The sequence below is a fragment of the Salvelinus sp. IW2-2015 genome, linkage group LG17 (assembly GCF_002910315.2).
Source record: "Salvelinus sp. IW2-2015 linkage group LG17, ASM291031v2, whole genome shotgun sequence".
Classification (NCBI taxonomy): Eukaryota; Metazoa; Chordata; class Actinopteri; order Salmoniformes; family Salmonidae; genus Salvelinus; species Salvelinus sp. IW2-2015.
The window spans coordinates 24,246,209-24,269,234 of NC_036857.1; the positions used below are offsets into that span (position 1 = coordinate 24,246,209).

A 23,026-nucleotide genomic window follows, 5' to 3' on the forward strand; every position below is an offset into this window, starting at 1 on the left:
CTTCTGGGCTCACGTTCTACAGCTTCTGTGGCTCAGCTTCTACAGCTTCTGTGGCTCAGTTCTACAGCTTCTGTGGCTCAGTTCTACAGCTTCTGTGGCTCAGTTCTACAGCTTCTGTGGCTCCGTTCTACAGCTTCTGTGTGCTCAGGTCTACAGCTTCTGTGGCTCAGTTCTACAGCTTCTGTGGCTCTCAGTTTCTACAGCTTCTGTGGCTCAGTTCTACAGCTTCTGTGGCTCAAGTTCTACAGCCTTCTGTGGCTCAGTTCTACAGCTTCTTGTGGCTCAGTTCTACAGCTTCTGTGGCTCAGTTCTACAGCTTCTGTGGCTCAGGTCTACAGCTTCTGTGGCTCAGTTCTTACACTTCTGTGGCTCAGTTCTACAGCTTCTGTGGCTCAGTTCTACAGCTTCTCTGCTCATTCTACAGCTTCTGTGGCTCAGTTCTACAGCTTCTGTGGCTTCAGTTCTACAGCTTCTGTGGCTCAGTTCTACCGCTTTCTTGTGGCTCAGTTCTACAGCTTCTGTGGCTCAGTTCTACAGCTTCTGTGCTCAGTTCTACAGCTTCTGTGGCTCAGTTCTACAGCTTCTGTGGTCGTTAATCTTCAGTTCTACAGCTTCTGTGGCTCAGTTCTACAGCTTCTGTGGCTCAGTTCTACAGCTTCTGTGGCTCAGTTACATGTCTTCTGTGGCTCAGTTCTACAGCTTCTTGGCTCAGTCTACAAGCTGTCTGTGGCTCAGTTCTACAGCTTCTGTGGCTCAGTTCTACAGCTTCTGTGGCTCAGTTCTACAGCTTCTGTGGCTCAGTTCTACAGCTTTTGTGGTTCCAGAGGAGTCAGACCTCTTCAGACCATTCTGTTTACACACCTAAGTGGATCCTTGTTTAACCAGTTTCCAATGAGGAAAATTCACATTTGAAAAAAACACCAGATGACCGAAAAAAGAAAAAAAATCCACATTTGCATTGGCTGGCTATTTTAGTTTTGACCACATTCCCTTAATGTGTTGTGGCCACATCAGTGAAATGGAATTAATGGTAAATCATGTAGTGTCATTTTAGATTCACTTTTATTGTAAATAAGAACACTTCTACATTAATGTGGATGCTACCATGATTACGGATATTCCTGAATGACACACAAATATTATACCCCCCAAAAATCATGCTAACCTCCCCTGTTATAATAATATTTGTGCGACTCCAAAATGACACAATACATTCTATTGGGCACAAAATAATCTGAAACAACCAAAACAAATGTCACAAGCTCCATATCAATCATTGCATGCTAGGAATATGGGACCAAATACTACACTTTTGACTACTTTAATACACATAAGTGAATTTGTGAGTTAAAAATGGGGGGACTATGTACAAAAAGTGCTGTAATTTCTTTGAGCTCACTGTACATGTCAATACTTAGCCTAATAATCTAACTATTATATAAATCCGTTTTTTTTTATGCATCCTTGCTTCACTTGTTTATAACATAGCAAACTTTTTAGGCTATTTATATTGAACTATTACGTTGTCGGCGGTCACAGAGAAACATCTTCATTCTACAGGGTTCATACACACTGAGATGGAATTTCATGACCTTTCCATGACTTCATGAGTTATAACCAAATTTCCATGACCAACAATGGGCGGCGTCTCTATATACGCATAAAAAGTCTGCGTAATATTGTATCGACTCTGGGAGGCCCTTCAACCCCCCAACGTAGAATACCCGTTCGGCAAGGTATAAAACACGTGGTCAACCCTCAGTCTGGAGAGCTACTGGGTGTACAGGCTTCTGATCAAGCCCTGCTCAAACACATCAGAGCCAGTTTATCAAGGTCCGGTTGAGCAGCTCATTTCCAAAATGCGGTTTGTCAGAGGGGGACAGAAATAAAAGCCTGCACATCCATTAGCTCTCCTGGAGGATGGTTGACCACCCTTTATGTAAAACACTGCAACATTACCACCACATACTTTATATGCCTTTTTAAATAATTAGGTCATTCATTATGTATCAAATGGCTATGGTAGGCTACAAAATGTTTTATTGAGCTGAAGCAAGCCACACATTTTTCATGAAAATGTACCTTTTCTAGTTTGGTCACATTTATCTTAGGTCATATTTATCTTACAAGCGTTTACTTTGAAGGCTGACTAGCATCAATTCAGTTGCAATGTCCCATTTGATGCCCAAATCAACTGGAAGTATCTACAAAACAAGCCACATAATCCAAAAGAAAATGCTACATCGATATCTTTTTTCTTAAAATGAATGTTCACGATTCCCTCATTATTATTTTTATTCACTTGATTCCATTCAACCGAATACCAACTAATACAATGGAGATGTGAATCATTTGTTTTGTCGAAAATAATATTTTAATTCTACTATTTAATTTAAATCATATGAATAGTTTAATAATGTACACTGAACAAAAATAAAATGCAACATAGTTAAATCTTTGAAATTGTTCTGAGTTACAGTTCATATGAGGAAATCAGTCAATTGAAATAAGTTCATTCGGTCCTAATCTATGGATTTCACATGACTGGGAATACAGATATGCATCTGTTGGTCACAGATGCCTTAAAAAAAAGTTAGGGCCGTGGATCAGAAAACCAGTGAGCATCTGGTGGGACCACCATTTGCCTCCTGCAGCGCGACACATCTTCGCATAAAATTGATCAAGCTGTTGATTGTGGAATGTTGTTCCACTCCTCTTCAACRGCTGTGTGAATTTGCTGGATATTGACTGCAACATGCCGTTGTACACGTCGATCCAGAGCACACCAAAAATGCTCAATGGGTGACAAGTCTAGTGAGTACAGATCCTTGTGACATGGGGCCGTGCATTATGCTGCTGAAACATGAGGTGATGGTACGACAAAGGGCACGACAAAGGGCCTCAGGATCTCGTGCATTCAAATTGCCATAGAAAAAAAGCAATTGTGTTCATTGTCCGTAGCTTATGCCTGCCCATACCATAACCCCACCACCACCATGGGGCACTCTGTTGACATGACAACGTTGACGTCAGCAAACTGCTCGCCCACACAATGCCATACACGCTGTCTGCCCGGTACAGTTAAAACCGGGATTCATCCATTAAGAGCACACTTCTCCAGTGTGCCAGTGCCCATCAAAGTTGAGCATTTGCCCACTGAAGTTGGTTACCACCAAGTCCAGCCCCTGGTGAGGACGACAAGCACGCAGATCAGCTTCCCTGAGACGGTTTCTGACAGTTTGTGCAGAATTTATTCGGTTGTGCAAACCCACTGTTTCCTCAGCTGCCCGGGTGGCTGGTCTCAGACCATCTCTGCAGGTGATCCTGGCTGATATCCTTTTTAATTTTGTACAAGTTTATTAAAAAGGAAACTGTGCCTAAATAAATAAGATTAACAGAAATTAAAATTAAATTTCCACGTTTTTCCCCAAACTGTGGGGATAATATTATTTTCCAAAAACTTTTCCAGACCTGGAAAACACAATTTCAAAATGTCAATCATTTTCATGACCGTACGAACCCTGATTCTATATTTAGCTGAGACTTTGTGTAAAGTGACGTGGGACGGCAAACTGTGACCTAACGACACACCCACCTGTTCTACGAGTGGTCTAAGCCAGGCGTTAGATTACCAACGATTTTAAAATGCAACATAAATCAAAAAAGACTGACGGAAATTTAAAGCCGCTCTTACGAAGGTTCTAACGAACTTAGCCTTAAGATGCTTTTGGGAAACCGGGCCCAGGTCTGTATGATGTGGGTAAAGTATTAACTACTAACACCACCTTACCTGGTGGGTACTACAAAATAAATCACACACACAATTAAAACCAAAATGAGGAAGGCTTAGCAGGAAATATGTTTTTTTGTGGCGTAGTGGAGCGGAGTTGTACCCAAGAGATATTCTCTGCGGGCTAGAGTCAATTCAATGTTGTTAATCACATAACTTCAGATCTGTATACCTGGGTCACATACTGTACGGCAGATTATCACTATGATATTCAACAAAGAAAAGACGCTGCTCCCACACACTCTATGGAGCTTATTATGAGAAAATACAGTAAAAGTACAGAGGAAAACACTTTTCTTTTCCTGAGAATTAAAGACACCAACCCTAAGGAAACTAAGTAGACCTTGTTTCAGTGAAATAGAGGACGTTATGTGCTCCTCACAGCTCCAACGGCCAAATGGAAACAATGTGAACTGGCTGCCAGAACAAACACCTGTTGGTAACAATACACTTTTCTTGTGTTGAGTACAGCTTCCCAGAAGCACATTCTGTTCTCACCACCATCAAACTCTAAATATCTGCATTCCTTACATGACTCAATTCCCCACAAATATTAGTCTCGTCTTTTGACTCATGATATGCGAGGGAGCTATATTTTTACAAATATGGGGACTTATGTTACAGTACTCTGAAACATGTTTAGACAAGGCATGTCATTGTTATGTCTATGCAATGTTTAAAATCACTTTACATATAATAATAAACTATCTGATACTACAGTAATGCTTCTTGTTCTTCAAGTAATGTGACATTTTCCAGCTTGTCCTTAAAAACGCAATGTGTTAAAACTGCTTGGCATGTACACAATTATATCTGAAGGGCTTCTTTGAAAAGCACCTTGGGAGAACTCACTTGCCGCCATCAGATCTATTTCTTGTGACACATTGTTGCTAATAAAAAGTCAAATTGAAGCCAAATGTACATATGCTGCTTGCAAAACTAGAATCCCCTCTCAGGAAAACGAGGAGAGCAGAGAGACTCAATGATCAAGATGAGGGAACGTGAGGGGGAACATGGCTCTCCTGGAACAACCATTGGGTCATCCAACCGTGACAGGTTGTCTTAGACAGTGCGTGTAAGTTCCCAACTAGTCAACACATCTGAAGGATCCACACTGGCATAGAAGGAGAGAGAAGGAGTGTGCCGTCTGAAGAAGGGTGCATGAAAGACAAAATGTTTTTCATTCTGTGCCATCATATGCCGAGGCAATCAGTGATCCGGATCCCCAGTCTCTCCAGCATTAGAAGTGCTGAATGAGAACTGTTAATGGGCACTCCAACAGTCACATAATCACAGGGACAATACAGAGAGCCACCTCTCATCTTCTCCCTTTGACCAATACAGTTGTAAGGGCCAATCTCAAAAGGACTATTGAGTTTAAAAGGCCCTTAGAGGCCCCCGTACTGAGGGGTGCTAGTGAAGAGGGGCCCTGTGAAGTTGAACTGAGCTCGAGCTACAGAGAGGGCCATCCAGCCTTGTGCTTTCATCTGATTATATAAGGCCTCCTCTTTTCAGAAGCAAAAAAACAATCTGCAATTCATCAGGAGGGCCGTGTAGAATAGGAAATGACAATTGTGGACTGAATAAGGAGGTTGTGTGTGCTGTCACAACATGTTGTCTTCCAGTCTGCCGAGTCACAATGGTAGACAACAACATACCAATGAAAAGTGAAAAATACACTTTAAAACTACCAGGAAATATGCGTTGAATATACAAAACATTAAGAATACCTGGTCTGTCTATAATCCCTTCTTGATGTCACTTGTTAAATCCACTTTTAATTAGTGTAGATAAAAAAGGGAGGAAACAGGTTAAAGAAGGATTTTGAAGCCTTGAGACAATAGAGACATGGATCGTGTATGTGCCAAGACAAAATACTTAAGTGTCTTTGAATGGAGTATGGTAATTGTTCCCAGCCGCACCCGTTTCACGCTCAACAGTTTCCTGCGTGTATTAAGTTAGTTCCACTATCAATTTGGGTGGTGGACCTAACTGTGGGAAGCATTGGAGCCATGCCCAACAAATTGAGGCTGTTCTGAGTGAAGGGGGGGTGCACCTCAATATTAGGAAGGTGTTCCTAATGTTTGGTATAGTCAGTGTATACTTGCTGAGAAAACACACAATTAACCCTGTTGCTATAAGGAATTGTTTGCAGCTCCACTATTGTTTTTGGTGTGTGTGTGTGTGTGTGTGTGTGTGTGTGTGTGTGTCCCTCTACATGGAGAGCAGGGGTCCTACCGCTATGCTATGGATGCTGGCTTAACAGGCTGAGATTGAACCAATCAATAAGCTGTTAGAAAACCTCAAATGCAAGGCCAACCAAATGGCCTGAGCAGGATTTCTGGCATCCATGAATTCTGATGAGGACACTTATCTAACTGGAGCATTGGGACTCGGCAGTATTTTTGTCTCCCCCTGCAATACGCCAATCCAATGACATGACAGGTTTTAAAAATGAATCTCACATCTTGCACCGACTCCAGGTAAACCCCATAGAGATTGGTAATAATAAATCTGAGTGGAGCTTTCCTTTCTCACAACCATTCAGACCTTCGATTTTCTGCGGTCCGACAGCATTAACCATTTTCCCACCGTACGTACTTGTGTCCTGTGGTGCAAATTGTGCCCTAATTCCTTCATCTGTCCAGTGGGAGACTTTATGAGGATGCAATGGGCAGGATAGCCAGCATGCTACAATATAACCAGACATCACCCTTAAAAGTTGTCATGGTTTGCACTGGGCACAAATCAGAGCTGACAACAGCTGTAGCCACAAAACAATCTGCAATTCATCAGGAGGGTCGTGCCTATTAGTGAAGAATAGGAAATGACAATCGTGGACTGAATAAAGAGGTTGTGTGTGCTGTCTCAACATGTTGTCTTCCAGTCTGCCGGCTCACAATGGTAGACAACAACACACCAATGAAATGTGAAAGAGACTTTAAAACTTCCAGGAAAGGGCTCCCGAGTGGTGCAGTGGTCTAAGGCACTGCAGCGCTAGCTGTGCCACTAGAGATCCTGGTTTCGAGTCCAGGCTCTGTCGCAGCCGGCCGCGACCAGGAGACCCATGGGGCGGAGCACAATTGGCCCAGCGTCGTCCGGGTTAGGGGAGGGTTTGGCCGGCAGGGATGTCCTTGTTCCATCGCGCACTAGCGACTCCTTGTGACTTCAGTTACCAGCTGTACTGAGTTTCCTCCGACACATTGGTGAGGCTGACTTCCAGGTTAAGTGGGCATTGTGTTATAAAAAAAAATGTAATACAAAAAAAATATTAAAATACCAGGAAATACACAAAACATTAAGAACACCTAATCTTGCCATAAAACATATTTCACCTGGATTCACTTCAGTCTATGATCTCTTATTGATGTCACTTGTTAAAACCACTTCAAAAATCAGTGGGGATGAGGTGTTAAAGAAGGATTTAAGCCTTGACACAATTGAGATACAGATTGTGTATGTCTCATTCAGAGGGTGACAAAAGATTCAGTGCATTCAGAAAGTATTCAGACCACTTGACTTTTTCCACACTTTGTTACGTTAAAGCTTTATTCTAAAATGTATTCAATTGTTTTTTTTCCCCCTCATCAATCTACACACAATACCACAAAGCAAAAACTGTTATAACACATTTACATAAGTATTCAAATCCTTTAGTAAATACTGTGTTGAAGCACCTTTGGCAGCGATTACAGCATTGAGTCGTCTTGGGTATGACTCTACAAGCTTGGCACACCTGTATTTTGGGAGTTTCTCCCATTCTTCTCTGCAGATCCTCTCAAGCTGTCAGGTTGGATGGGGAGCGTCGCTGCACAGCTATTTTCAGGTCTCTCCAGAGATGTTCCATTGGTTTCAAGTCGGGGCTCTGGCTGGGCCACAAGGACATTCAGACTTTTCCCAAAGCCACACCTGCGCTGTGTGCTTAGGGTCATTGTCCTGCTGGAAGGTGAACCTTCGCTCCAGTCCGAGGTCCTGATTGGGTGGTGGTTAATTTGAAGGTAGGCTTTCTTATGTTTGATTCTGGTCCTGGAGGCAACCATGGGTACCGCCACCAGACTGACCCAAATCGATTCTTCAAGGTGGCAGAGACAAAGAGCTGAGTGGGTTGAGCTGGCAGCCTGGCACAGACCACAGAGACACTCGAAAGGCCTAGAAGGGCAGGGCAGTGGTCCAACATGGCCCTGCCAGGCCTGAGATCGAGAACCATCTCTCTGTAGTTCAGTGGTTTATTACCACAGTCAGGAGGAGCACAAAGCAAGCAGGAAGCCGCGGGGCCAGACAAAGACAGCTTTGGGCCCATCTCTCCCTAACAACACCAACCAACCCCGGAGAAAGAGAACAGAGCGGGAGAATGAATCAAAGAAAACAAAAAGAGCTCTAAAAATACAACCAGCAGGGCTGAACACCTGCAACATCACAGAGCAGGACAGGGTGGGTGGTAACTAAGGAACATCTGTGGACATCAGAATGATTACTGAGGAAAGGAGAATCAATGACAACATCAAACCCCAGCCTGCAGGAATAAAAAGCGTCACAAATCCCATCGTTCTAATTGCATTTCCCCTCAAAAGGCCACTAGAACTGAAGAAACAATCCCCATCTCTGCCTTAATTTCTCATTCTTATGCACGTGCGCTCACTGGCGGCTCACAAGGAGGGCTGAGAGAGTTATTTGCAGATATTACGATTCCAAAGATCCAACTGTGCCTGTTCTCCAGTGGTGGGGTGTCGAGCGGAGCGTTACTCAGGCTGGGGAGGAGTAAAAACAGATTTTATTATAGACGTGTGTGTGTACAGAGAAGCAACCCCACCCTCCCAGTCACATCCTCTCCCTCGCTCTGTATATTTGCATTTCTGATCCCTCTAATCTCTGCATCTACTTCCATGGGAAATGTTCTGGTCAGGAGATTATGTGGGCAGAGATGCCAGCTGCCTCTGCTCCCAATGACCCTCTGCAGTGTAGAAGGGCATCTCGTACTCAGGAGTCAGACCAAATTGGCCAATAGGGGCATTTCATACTAGCGATGTGCACGGTTACTAGAATATCCGAACACTTGTACAAGTATTACATATAGGCTCATTTTAACACTGAAAAAAGCCTTTTTCTTAATGCAATTAAAATATCCATGTGACATTGTTACACACAACAAAAATATTTTTAAAAACGCAACTTGCAACAATTTCAAAGATTTTACCGAGTTACAGTTCATAAGGAAATCAGTCAATTGAAATTAATTCATTCGGCCCTAATCATGACTAGGAATACAGATATGCATCTGTTGATCACAGATTCCTTCAAAAAAGGTAGGGACGTGGATCAGAAAACCAGTCAGTATCTGGTGTGACCACCATTTGCCTCATGCAGCGCAACACATCTCCTTCACATAGAGTTGATCAGGCTGTTGATTGTGGCCTGTGGAATGTTGTCCCACTCCTCTTCAATTGCTGTGCAAAGTTGCTGGATATTGGCGTGAACTGGAACGCGCTGTCGTACACGTCAATCCAGCGCATCCCAAACATGCTCAACGGGTGACATGTCTGGTGAGTATACAGGCAATGGAATAACTGGGACATTTTCAGCTTCCAGGAATCGTGTACAATTCCTTGCGACATGGGGCCGTGGCATTATGATGCTTTAACATGAGGTGATGGCAGCGAATGAATGGCACAACAAAGGGCCTCAGGATCTCGTGCATTCAAAAAGCAATTGTGTTCATTGTCCGTAGCGTATGCCTGCCCAATATCATAAACCCATCGCCACCATGGGGCACTCTGTTCACCACGTTGTCATCAGCAAACCGCTCGCTCACATGACGCCATACACGCCATCTGCCCGGTACAGTTGAAACCGGGATTCATCTGTGAAGAGCACACTTTTCCAGCATGCCAGCGGCCATCGAAGGTGAGCATTTTCCTGCAGTCAGGTCAAGACCCTGGTGAGGACAACGAGTACGCAGATCAGCTTCCCTGAGATGGTTTCCAACAGTGTCTGTAGAAATTCTTCAGTTGTGCAAACCCAAAGTTTCATCAGCTGTCCGGGTGGCTGGTCTCAGACGATCCCACAGGTGGAGGTCCTGGGCTGGCGTGGTTACACGTGGTCTATGGTTCCGAGCCCGGTTAGTCCCCAGGACAAGGTGCACCTGTGTAATGATCATGCCATTTAAAATCAGCTTCTTGATATGCCACACCGGTTAGGTGGATGGCTTGTCTTGGCACAGGAGAAATGTCCACTAACAGGGATGTAAACAAATGAGTGGACAACATTTCTGAGAAATATACCTTTTGTGCGTATGAAACACTTCTGAGATCTTCTATTTCAGCTCATGAAACATGTGACCAACACTTTACATGTAGTGTTAATATTTTTGTTCGGTATAGATAAGGACCTTGTCATTTCAAATTATGAATTGAATAAAACTTGAATGTATTTATGACGTGAATGGTGCGCCCCATAAAAAGAAAGGTAGCATTCACATGTAGCTTGTTGTCCATGTTGGCCAATCAAACCGGCAAAGATGCTCAACGCGTAGCAAGTGGAGTGACAGTTCACTAATGCAATGCAATATGGAATAAAATTACAGAATTAAAAGTTAGTGAAATGAGAAGGAGTAGCTAGGCTACAAGGACCAACCAACAAGTAGGCAGTTGTTTCATCTGAATGGGGTTGGGGAGAAAGAGCAGCATGTGGCATCAATTAGTATAGCTAGCTGAAGCTGACTAGCTTAGCTAGCTTCTCTACACTACTCCAGTCAAGCTGCTGGCTTTAGGACCACGTTGATGCCTCAGAGCGGGCGGGAAGGCTGTTTGCCTGGCTGCAGTGAACAGCGCAAGTTTCCTCTCAAAACAGTGCAGAGTTGGAAGATGGCTAGGTAACTGCTGTTTGACTTGACATCAAACTAAATTTGAGTTTTTAATCCCGGTGCTGAGCTAGTCCGTAGAATGTATGTCCCTTATTAACTGAGGGGAATGAAGCTACAGCAGCCAAGGTGATAATGGCTGGAGTAAATTTTGCTTGTTTTTGGTGTTCTCCGAATACCATTTTAGAGTTTTCAAATTGTTTATAAAAGCAGTAACCCCCCCCCCGTTCAGCTCAACCTCTATACGTCCAGATCTAGGGCGGCAGGTAGCCTAACAGTAAGAGAGGCAAATAAACAAGAGGTTTGCCAGTTCAAATCCCAGGTCCGACTGGGAAAACATTTTAAATAAATTGGGCGGAAGTGAGCTGGCAACGTATCAAATCCTAAACGCATTTGTGCCCTTGAGCAAGGCACTTAACCTCACCACACCAACAGCTCCCCAGGCACCTAGCGTAGCAGCTCCCCGCACATTTCCAAAAAACCTGAATGTGTATGTACTGTACGTGCATCTTTTGGGGGGGGTTGGGTTAAAAGCAGAAGTCAAATTTTGATTGGACCTTGTGTGCAATTGACCAATAAAGTGATCATCTTACTTGAGATCCGCCCCTCCAATCTTCCCTGCTCTCCCTCCTTTATTTCCCTTCCACTCTCCACTTCCTTACCTCCCTTTAAAGCAAGCTGGCTGTGAATAAGCACTGTCTGTCACCAACTTGAGAGATGAACAGAAATTCATCATTGTGTACTTCTATCCGGGGTCAACGTCACTGCTCAAAAGGCACATCTTCACACAGCTGCTAGCGCTGTGATAGCACCCCCAGCCTCCCACCGTGTACCTGTCTCTCCAAGCATCAAGCCATTAGCATGAAAGCTGCTTATCAGGGTGTCCATGACAGGGCTCATTCTGCTGCACAGGGGACTGACAGACCGCGTTTGTTTGTCCACGGATGAAGGGAGGTAAAGAAAAAGGGAAACATTTCCCTAGGTGACTAGATATCTGTCCCAGGATGCATTGCCTTAACAGAACAACTGCATTATATTCCCAGGCCATTGACTCTTACGCTTTACCATTAAGCTTGGGGATAATGTTCCCTGTGACAGAATGTGTTATTTATACTGACCATTTACAAGGCTGACCTCATCTTATCTCCAGGGGAATAAACAGCAGCCATGATGCTTCACTGCATGGTGGTTGGGTCAATTAACAGACGAGAGACTGTGTGCGTGCGTGGGTGCGTGTGTGTGCGTGTGTGTGTGTTGTACTGCACTTCCACAGGCATCTACATAAACATAAACTACAGGCATCTACAAACAGGCATCTATATAAACACACAGCCCAAGTCATGCCCCCCCTTCCCTTAGACAATGTGGCAGTTAGAAGAAACCACAGATCATATTAAAACGTCATCATTGCTGCAGGCCCTATTCATTACCATGCTGACGGTCTCAAAGTGACAGACAGGACAATAAAACAGGGATAAATAACAAGTGCCCGGGACGCCAGTGTCACTCTGCATCTTTGTTAGGTTTCCAACACGGGCTCCCACGCGCGCTGTCCGGTTCGCCACTAGTTATTAAGTCTGTTCCCTGCCAGGCAAACAAACAACAGTGGAATATATTTTAAACGCTACGCAGCTTTGATGGGAATGACAAGTGTTGGGCCAATAGACTGGCACCACAGAGCCTCTTAAGACTTCCCTGGTTCCCTTTCCTCCTCTTCTCTTCCTGTAGGGTCTCTCATGCTCTGTAATGTGGGAACGGAGGAGTGAGAGGAGTGGAAGTACTGGCCACATTCCAGGCCGTCTCTATTGCACACTGTGCAGATGATCCGATCTCTGGAGAATGCCTAAAAGTGTTTCTAGAACTTTTCAGGAACCAAATGAAAAACACAGTAATCTTCTGAGATGGGCGTGAAGTTAAACACTTTTTCAGACCTGCTCGTCTGCGTAGCTCGACTGCAATACAAATGACCTGGAACGCAACCGGAGAATGCGACAACAATAAAGAAGACCTGGAACACAGCCTATATAGATCACCTTAGTACTGAGCGAGAGCTGCTGCAGGAGTGGGCCGTGTCAGGGCCGGAGAGGGAGGGATGGAAAAAAGGAGGGGGGTGCTTTAGTATTCACAGCAGCTGCTGCTGTCTGGGGCCTCCGCGCACCCATCCGCTCGCTCTCACTCCCTCCCTCCCTCCCTCCTTCCCCACTGACAGCCTAGCTGTCGGACAGACGGGCGGGTTGGATGGAGGGATGGGGGGGCGAAGGAGAGTGACAGCGTTGGGGAATGAGCCCAGAGACAGCAGGAGGGGATGATGGGTGGATGAAACACGTCAGGCCTGTAATACCACACACACACTGTTACGTTCCCCAGTTTCTGTATTGTTTTGGGTTTGTATGTTGCAGCTGATTGGTCGGCCCCATTGCAGATTGGAGCTCTGACCCCGCCCTCTCGTCAGGAGATACAGCTGTCTGCAATTACCGACTCCTTCTGCAGCTTGAAAAGCCAGTGATCCTTTGTTAGGAGAGAGCTTCTTTGATGTCCTGTGTTGGTTGTTGCCCAGTATAAGTTGTTGTAAAGTATTTTGTAGCTGGTCCTGCAGAGGTATGTGTATGCCATAGGATTTAGTGTTTTTGGTTTATTCAAATTGTTCACTGAGTTTGGTGACTTATTCTGTTTCATTTGTTCCCAGGGGGGAAGGGGAAGGCACCTTGGGAGTGTTTAGGCAACAGGCCTGAGGGCATACATATACCCGTAGTATGTCTATGCACACACACTAGGTAAGACCTGGGCGGCCCACCCCCTGTATTTTGGTTAGCGCGCCAGGTGGTGCTAAGAATAGGTAAGTAGTTGGTAGGTAGGAGAGGGGACTAACTTTTACTTTGGTTCCGTCCAGCCCCTTTTCCCCACAATTACCGTGTTAAGGAAATACATTTCCTGTTAACGGTAATATTCTCTGCCTCTGTCATCCTTACCCGCACCCACAATCACATACCTCTTTCACTCCACGGGGAGTTGAGTGTATTAGGGTGTTGTGTTCCCTCCTCCAAAAGGCGTACGTAACACACACACACGGCTGGTGGCACCATAATTGGGGAGGACGTGCTCATAGTAATGGCAGGAACAGAATAAATGGAGCGGTTTCAGACAAGTGGTTTCCATGTGCTTGATCCCATTCACTCCAATCCAGGAATTACTCTGAACCCGTCCTTCCCTCACCAGCCTCCTGTGACGCACACACGAAGACGAGATCAAGTGGAGTTCCATCTGCATCTGGAATGCAGTGGGCCAACAATGAAGGGGAGAAGGTTCTAACCGATCTAAGCAGGCCAGGGAGACTGTAATAATGCATCGACCTCAAACACTGGAGCATGACTGATAAGGGCTGATAAGAACCATTACAATGACTAACAATTCCATAGTCCATGATCATGGTGAGCTATAGATCATCAAAACGTTGTTACAAGCCAATAAAGTTGAGGTATCACTCCCCTCTGTGACAGGCATGTTGTCAGTGAGCCTCTCTGCTCCATGACAGAAGTAAGACTTTGTGACCTTCTCCGTCTTGTTTCTGGCCTAGGTAAGGCACTGTGAAAGGCACCACCACTCAAGCAAAGCTATTGTGGCATGCGAGGAACACATTTGATCATCGCTTAACCATTATTTTTTTCCTTTTGGAGAACGTGTGTATTGTTATTGTATTGCTAGTTATTGCTGCATTGGAGCTAGAAACATAAGCATTTTGCTGCACCTGTGATATCAGCAAAACTGTGTACGTGGCTAATAAACTTTGATTTGATCTAATAAAAAACAGGGAAGACTGGGAGGAGTGTGACAGTGCTATGCTGTTACTGTCACAGTGGTTAACAACCCACTGAGCGACAGACATTTACAAGGCAACCAACACTAGTTATTTACTTAGCTGGAGCCTTCTGTAATAGTATAATTTTCTGGTAGTGTTGTCTCTTTAGACATTGTGTGAGCTGGGAAGAAGGGGTACCGTTCTACCCAAATACAAATAAGGAAATGGTGTTTGATGATAAACAAAGTTGTAGGAAGAAGACTTTCCTGCCAGTGTATGGAGACAGTCGTTAGAATGGATACAAAACGTTGTCCATCGAAGCGGAAATGTGTTTATAAGAGTTTCGGACAGAAGTTGCAGATGTTGCTGGCTGGGTAAAGCTACCCTCGACTGGTTAAAACGGAGCAGCCATCTCATAAAACTAGCACTGTGAGACAAACCACATTAAACACCACACTGCAGCGGTACTCTGCTGGGTTGGAGATTGTAAAACCAGTGTGAAATGGATCTCTGATGAATGGTTTTAGCATAACGAGACACTGCTGGGCTATTTAACATGCAGGGCCTAAAGAAAGTATTCACACCTCTAGACTTTTTCCACATTTGGTTGGTTACAGTTTTCATTTCAAATGGATTCAATAGAAGAAACACAACTTTATTTTATTTTTTACAATTGAATTAAAAGTCAAGACGAAATGTCTTGAGTGAATAAATATTCAACCCCTTTGTTATGACAAGCCCTAATAAAGTTCAGTAGTCAAAATTTGCGTAACAAGTCACATAAGTTGCATGGACTCATAGTGTGCAACAATGGTGTTTAACATGATTTTTTAATGTTTACCTCATCTCTGTATTCCACACATACAATTATCTGTACAGTCCCTCAGTCGAGCAGTGAACTTCAAGCACAGAATCAACCACAAAGACCAGGGAGGTTTCAATGCCTCACAAAGAAGAGCAACAAAAAAATACTGACATTGAATATCCCTTTGAGCATGGTGAAGTAATTAATTACACTTGGATGGTGTAAAGGTACAACCAGTCACTACAAGGATACAGGCATCCTTCCTAACTCGGTTGCCAGAGGAAGAAAACCACTCAGGGATTTCACCATGAGGCCAATGACATTAAAACAGTTACAGAGTTGAATGGCTGTGATATGAGAAAACAGAGGATGGATCAACAACATTGTAGTTACTCCACAATACTAACCTAAATGACAGAGTGAAAAGAAGAAAGCCTGTACGAAATAAAAAATAATCCAAAACATGCGTCCTGTTTGTAACAAAGCACTAAAGTAATACTGCAAAAATGTGGCAAAGCAGTTAACTTTTTGTCCTGAATACAAAGTCTTACGTTTGGGGCAAATCCAATACATTACTGAGTACCAGGCTCCATCATTTCAAGCATAGTGGTGGCTGCAACAAGTTAAGGGTACGCTTGTTATCATTAAGGACTGGGGAGTTTTTCAGGATAAAAATGTTTAAACAGAATTGAGCTAAGCACAGGCAAAATCCTAGAGGAAAACCTGCTTCAATCTGCTTACCACCAGACACTGGGAGATTAATTCACCTTTCAATGGGACAATAACCTAAAACACAAGGCCAAACCTACACTGGTGTTGCATACCAAGAAGACAGTGAATGTTCCTGAGTGGCCGGGTTAGAATTTTACTTAAAGCTGCTTGACAATCTATGGCAAGACTTGAAAATGGTTGTCTAGCAATGATCAATTCCCAACGACAGAGATTGAAGAATCCAGGTGTGCAAAGCTCTTAGAGACTTACTCAAAGGCTCACTGCTGTAATCACTACCAAAAGTGATTCTAACATGTATTGACTCAGGGGTGTGTGTAGGTATGTAAATTAGATATTTATGTATTACATTTCCAATAAATTTGCTAACATTTCTAAAAACATGTTTTCACTTTGTCATTATGGGGTATTGTGTGTAGATGGGTGAGAGAGAAATTGATTGAATCCATTTTGAATTCAGGCTGTAACAACAAAATGTGGAACATGTGAAGGGGTACAAATACATTAATACGCGTCTAATTGTAGAATACTCAGATAAAAACCATACCTAACGATCTTGTCCTCTTGAATCTGAGCTAAGAGCTGGATTCCATAACTCACTTCCTTTAAATGGACCAGAAACAAGCAGTGATTGCACATTTATATATTTTTAAACAATATATTTATTGGCATTTTCAAATTTTTCACAAGCATCCCCCAAAAAACATGACAATTAAGATAATGCCCCCAGTGAATGCAACTTACTTTTTTTGCCAGTTTGTCTCAAAATTACAAATTTGCAGACAGTCCTATCGTTTCTAGGTCAGGGAAATGCCTGAGTGCCATGTTGCTGCTTTACCTTAACAGGGGGGAGCCGAGGGTGACTGGACTGCTATCCATTAACTATAGGCTAATTATGACATAGCAAAACAAGCAGAGAACAGATCACCAAAAACCACATCAATAATCAATGGCACGCCCACTCCAAGTCTAAACACACTTTCTACAATATCTGCTTCCCAAATAGCACATTATTCCCTTTATAGTGGACTACTTTTGTCCAAGGCCCAAGGACCAGTTGGGACACACTCAAACCCTCCAAGCAGATCACACAATCAGGTTTGATTCCAGGATAACACTGGATGCATTACTTATTTTAATTTTTCCCTTTTTTTTTTACCCTTTCTCCCCAAATTGGTAGTTAGTCTTGTCCCAACGCTGCAACTCCCGTACGGACTGAGGAGAGTCGAAACACGAGAGCCACGCGTCCTCCGAAACATGACCCTGCCAAGCCGCACTGCTTCTTGACACACTGCTCGCTTAACCCGGAAGTCAGCCGCACCAACGTGTCGGAGGAAACACCGTACAGCTGGTAACTGAAGTCAGCATGCATGCGCCCGGCCACCACAAGGAGTCGCTAGAGCACAATGGGACAAGGACCTCACAGCCGGCCAAACCCTCCCCTAACCCGTACTGCGCTGGGCCAATTGTGCACCACTTCAAGGGTCTCCCGGTCGCAGCCCTGGTCTGTAGTGACGCCTCTAGCACTGCGATGCAGTGCCTTAGACTGCCGCACCAGTCAGGAGGCCCGCAGTGCACTACTTTTGACCAGAGACAACTGGCACCCTATTCCATTTATAGTGCACTACTTTTCTAAATGGGCCTTGGTCAAAGCAGTGCACTATAAAGGGAATAGGGTACAATTTGGGATACACACTCTGGCTACTTAAAGAGAGGACGTGTGCAACGTTTCCAATCCTGACCTGGAGCCACTCAGCAAGATAGAGAGAGCAGCATCACATTGGCTCTTCTCCTGTTTGGCTCAGAGCCACAGATGTAATGCTCATGGCTAGGCGAAGCAGTTAAGAAGATGGGATGGGATATGCTCTTCTGGGATCATAGCACTTTCAGTGCAAATTTAGGGTGTATTAATCAACCACCCCATACTCATTTACACACAAACACAGCATCTGGATTGCACACAATCCTGAAGATGTACTGTTCGATTGACTTACAATACTGTAATAAGTTATCAGAGTATTATAGATAAACCAGTGGTGCTGTGGAGACTGGGGAAGGGAGAGCGAAGAGTCAATGAGGGAATAGAATGAAGGGGAGAGAAATCACAAGACAATAGAAAACCAATGAGAAGCAATGTTCCTAGGAGGGTAGATGAGGGAGAAGCAGCGCAGAGAGAAGAGAAAACAACAGAGAAGGTGGAGAGCATTGAGCAAGCTAAGAGGGGGAGGAAGTGTTAAGATAAGGCAATACTGCAATAATTCTCAAAGATATGCAATCATGTGTTACTGTAGATTAGGCTACTTGAGCATTGGACTTCTATGCATACAGGTGTGTATGTATTGTAGTAGAACTTTATCCATCCCTCAAGGGAAATTGATTCATCACCATCGGCGACGACAAGACAAAGTACAAATACAGTCGTCGAGAGCGATAAAGTATAGCTTTAACAAGTAAGCAAAGCAACAGATTAAAGATTCCAACCCAGCTTCAGCTTTTGAACTCAGGACAGCCCCACCATCACAGTGTAGTTCAGGTGTCTGTCGTCATAAAATCACTGGCTGCCAACAGATGGGCAGTGGTGCTATGGTTACCACTAACCAGGCCACAGTGTGACAGCCCCTACTTGCCTACAGCCCTATAACCCAGGCCCCGCCTCTCAGGACTGGAGTTCACAACACCACCGGCCTGGTATCATCTGATCCTCAGACAGCCTCTAGCCAGCTCATCTAGTCATGGAGGCCTCATCAATGATAGATGATGGGTGAATTAACCATGAGGCTGAGAGACAGACAGGTAAACACTACACAGAGACTGGCTGGGATAACAACACAGTGTAGAGGCCGGCTGGGGTATCAAGCGCAACAGTTTGCCAAACCCCACATTTGAAAGGAAGGTGGATAACAGGCACACCGTTAAAAGGTCCCACAGTTTTCTTGTGCTACAGGGCTTGGTCAGACTTTCAAATATCCAGGCACACACATAACGTACAGCACAAGAAGAGTCTGCAGGAGCAAGGTCATATTGTCCCAGTCTGGTATGTACTGAATAGACAAGTTCAGTTGTATGATAATGCCAAGTGCCAACTAGTTTTATTCAAACGCAAAGATATCCAACAGACCTGAAAATATATGGGACAGGACAAGAGGCTCAATACTGTAACAAAGAAATGCCTTAGCTCTAAGGTATCAACTCCTGTCCTGACTCCTGATCTTAGCTGGAGCGGAGTCACAAACCAGGCCAGCACAGCAGACTGGGGACTTAAGGCTGTGATTGAATCCATTAGACTTGGACGTACCTCAAGGCTGCAGGCCTGGCTCTGCTCTGGCACCATTAATCTTCAGCTAAGTGTTACTTAGGGCTGGGAAATGCCAGGGACCTCACAATAATTAGGTGACGATACTAGTATTGCAACTCTCACGATTCTATATGTAACGCGATTCGATACTAAACAAGAATATGGAGAACAAGCTATGAAGGAAAAATACTGAAGTTTTGGTGCAGGCACAGCCAACTAGTGCTAAACTAATATTGCGATAGTCAAAACAATAGACTGTCAAAAATAATATCCCGATATGTAACTATCGATCCCCCCCCCCATCACTAGTGTTTCTTCAGAGCGCCTCTTCACTCAAACCATGCCTGCGTCCCAAAAGGCAGGGTGCTATTTGGGACAGTCTATATAGCAAAACCCTACACACATCGAAAAGTACCACTTCCTCACACCACCCATACGAGTTGCCGTGTAAGTATGACAACCAATTCCCGCTTCATTTACATGCGTCTCCTTGTGTATACGCAAAACCAGTAACCACACTAGTCCACGCATGTAAAAACAGAGATAAGATGAGCGAGAGGGATAACGTCCATGAGGTTCGAGAAGTCAGTAACTCCTTGACATGGAGAACGCAAGGACGTTTCGTAAGAACAACCGGACAGGACAGGGAAAGACAGACAACATCTGTCCATCCAAACAAAGAGGATTACACACTCACATTTGATAGCCTGGCGCTGATTCAAGCTATAAGGGACACGTTCTGTTGAACTACAAAGATCTTAGCACAATAATTCTACAGCATCCTACGTCTCCCACTTCTCTACGTTTCTGTTTAGTGAAGTTGGGTCGTTGATATTTTAATTAGAAATGGTGTACCAACTGAATTTATATCAAATGAAGTGCCTTTTAATATAGACCACATGGCAAAGTCAATGAATCCATTTTTCTTTTTTTATATGAATGAAGATTTGCTAAAGTGCCAAAATTCAGCATTTTGTCATGTCCCTCTATCAACCCTGTGTCACCCACTTAATTCTAAAATCTCTTCAAGTTTCACCATCTTTGTAAATCCCTGGTTATTGTGTTGCTTTGCTTTGACAAAAGTAATTTCTGAAGATTTTTATTGATTTCATTTGAGTAGTGATTATTTTAAGTCTGTCCTTCATTTGAAGGTCAACCTTGTTACATGTACTGAACTCTCATTTTAATATGGTGAAACTATTCCTTTTTAAATATGTTTTTCAAAAGAAACATTGAACATCTAATAGTGAAAGCAGTGTCAAAGCAGGTGAGCCGTTTCTAGTCTTTTTTGGCAATTTTCTGGTGTTTTGTGGTGGAAAACGGAGCAGGTCGAGCACAACGCGTCCACCCTGTTACAAAGACAGGCTAGAAATGTACACACTTTTCTCATGTGCAGCTTGCATTCAATTGCCCCTCCCTGTTACACACAACAAGATTCTATTCCCCATGTCACATGGGGAGTTCTGGCTCAGTTACAGTCCACCCTGTTACTGTATTTGGCACAGTCTTTTTTCTTGTACCTCTTCAGATGAGAAAATGTGTTTTTTTGATGATGTTTAACATGTGATCTTTATGACAGAATGTTTTAAAAAATGTAACCAAGTTACACTTCTCAAAAGGCACTGAACTGGTAGAATGACCCAGTTTATACTGCTTGATGTACTGGCATAAGCAGTCTAGGAGACAAATAAAGGCCACACACACCTGATCCTCCCACTATCCTGGAGGCCAGAGACACAGCCCATTTACAAGCTTGACTATTTATTCCATTCCAACCCGAGACCGTGTGCAGTCCGAGACAGTGTGCAGTCCCAGTTAACCCCACAGCTATGACCCAGGCCATTAACTGCCCTGGGCAAATAGGATTACACCTAAAGAACAACACATAGTGTGTGTGTACGGGCAAGACAACAATTCAAGTCTCCTGAACGTGATTATCTGAGTGGACTTTGGGGCAGGGGAGAGTTAACTAGAAGAATGCACGTTGTCACAGCTCATGTGTATGACCTATGGAGTCAATTAGATTTTTCACAGACCAGACCAAGGTTACCATAGTATGACAAGTACGCCATATTACGAAACACGTCATGGTAAAATGCATAACTTTGGAGAGTAGGCCTACGCTGCAAAACCTCTGAACGGTAATTACAGCACTAAACATACCTGGTTTGACGGTCTTGATACGGATGGGCTCCCGAAAGTGGCGGATGACAGCGAGGGTGTCTCGGTTGGTCAGGCCGCTGACAGGGGTGCCGTTCACTTCCAGAAGCACGTCCCCGATGTTCGGTAACCTCCCGACGTGACAGACCATTGCCTCCGTAATCACCTGTCCCAGGTATGGGAATTCTCCCAGCTCTGCTCCCCCTTGTACGTCCACAACTGAGCCGAACTCCTCGGCATTCCCCCATGATACCGCGCACTCCTGGACTTTACCGGACCAGTGCTTCTTCTTCTTCAACGTTTTGGACATGTTTAATCCCTCTTGTAAATCTTTAGAGTCCCAGACTGTGTGGTTGTTTGAGAGACGAGACAAGCAGTTCTTTTTAAGACGCAGATGTGACTATTGCACGGAGATGCTGAGATGAGGCAATCTGCTCACTAGTGTTTTTGTATTCCATTCCATTCATTGAGCAAATTTCATTTCAAAGCATTATCCGTATGAACATCCCGAATTATTGGAACATCACCTGTCTGCGATACAATAGTAGACTGTAGTGCAAGACTATCTGCGTCAGTGTTGTCGCAGGAGGCTAGATCGATCGCGGGGATGCTGATGTTGTCCCTAGCGCTAAATTCTTACGTAGCTGGGCAATGAAGCTCTACTTCTGAATGAGTAGCCTACTGTTTACTTACAGTGAATCGGTCTCATAAACCGTTTTAGAATAGCCTATTACACACACTAGCCAATAACTAAATTTTGGATCGATCCGTCGTTGAGCCTATAGCCTTGACTACTCACAGATTCTCCACTTGACTCAGTCGATGTATCAATTTGATTGATTAAATATCCCCGAACAACTAGCTATGTCGTTGAATTATTGAGCATAAACAACTGTTGCCCAAATGTTGCCTACACCCTCTGACAATTCTTCTTCCAAAATTCGCCAGGGACCAACTTAGTTCCGCGCACTTGTTTTACCTCCTCCACCAGTGACTTCAGCGACGCAGTCCTTGGAAACGGAACAACATACCTGGCATCAGCAGCGAATGTATTCGCAGAACTCGGGTAGTGTAGCCTACTCTGCTGGCAACTTGCTCACTATTCTTCAACCCTCGTAAGCCCAGCTCAGAGAGCGCCGTCTCGTCAGTTGACGCCCCATGTGGTCTCGTGTCAGATTCAGCCCGGTGGCTCACAGAACAGGGGAGATTTAGGCGCAGGAGTCTATGGAACCAACCATAAAACGAGAAATGACGAATAACTTTTTTGCTTGTTTTCACCGTGTTGATTTCTTGAAGGAAAGCCCATCCAGGCACCAATGACTGCTTGGGTTTGCCTCCAATCAGATGGTGGGAACAGAGTAAAACAATGCAAATCAACCAATGGAAATGGTTGGGCGGGGCTTCTGCGTAAACTCAGTTTCAATGGACCCGTTTAGCTTGATTTAGCTCGTCAAGCATTCTGGGTGGATTTAGTTCCCAGTCACACGCGTTGGATACGTTTTGGGACTCAGCGCACAGGCTGAGTAAATCGAGCGTGCACACTAGTAGATTAAATATTGCAACAATATTATATTCTTGTAGATTACAGACGCTGT

The 23,026-nt window shown here is 44.1% G+C and overlaps 1 protein-coding gene across 2 annotated transcripts in view; it reads right to left on the reverse strand.

Annotated features, from left to right (window-relative positions):
- magi3a (membrane associated guanylate kinase, WW and PDZ domain containing 3a) overlaps window positions 1-22,746 on the reverse strand; it is a 212,615-nt gene extending 189,869 nt beyond the window's left edge. The window contains exon 1 of one of the 2 annotated variants that reach the window (XM_024005213.2): window positions 21,435-22,745. In XM_024005213.2, the coding sequence (XP_023860981.1) occupies window positions 21,435-21,741 (307 nt within the window). In that variant the 5' untranslated portion in view covers window positions 21,742-22,745. Of the gene's footprint in view, window positions 1-21,434 lie in introns of both variants that reach the window. The other variant, XM_024005214.1, reaches the window with a different exon arrangement.
- Between the last annotated feature and the right edge of the window lie 280 nt (window positions 22,747-23,026).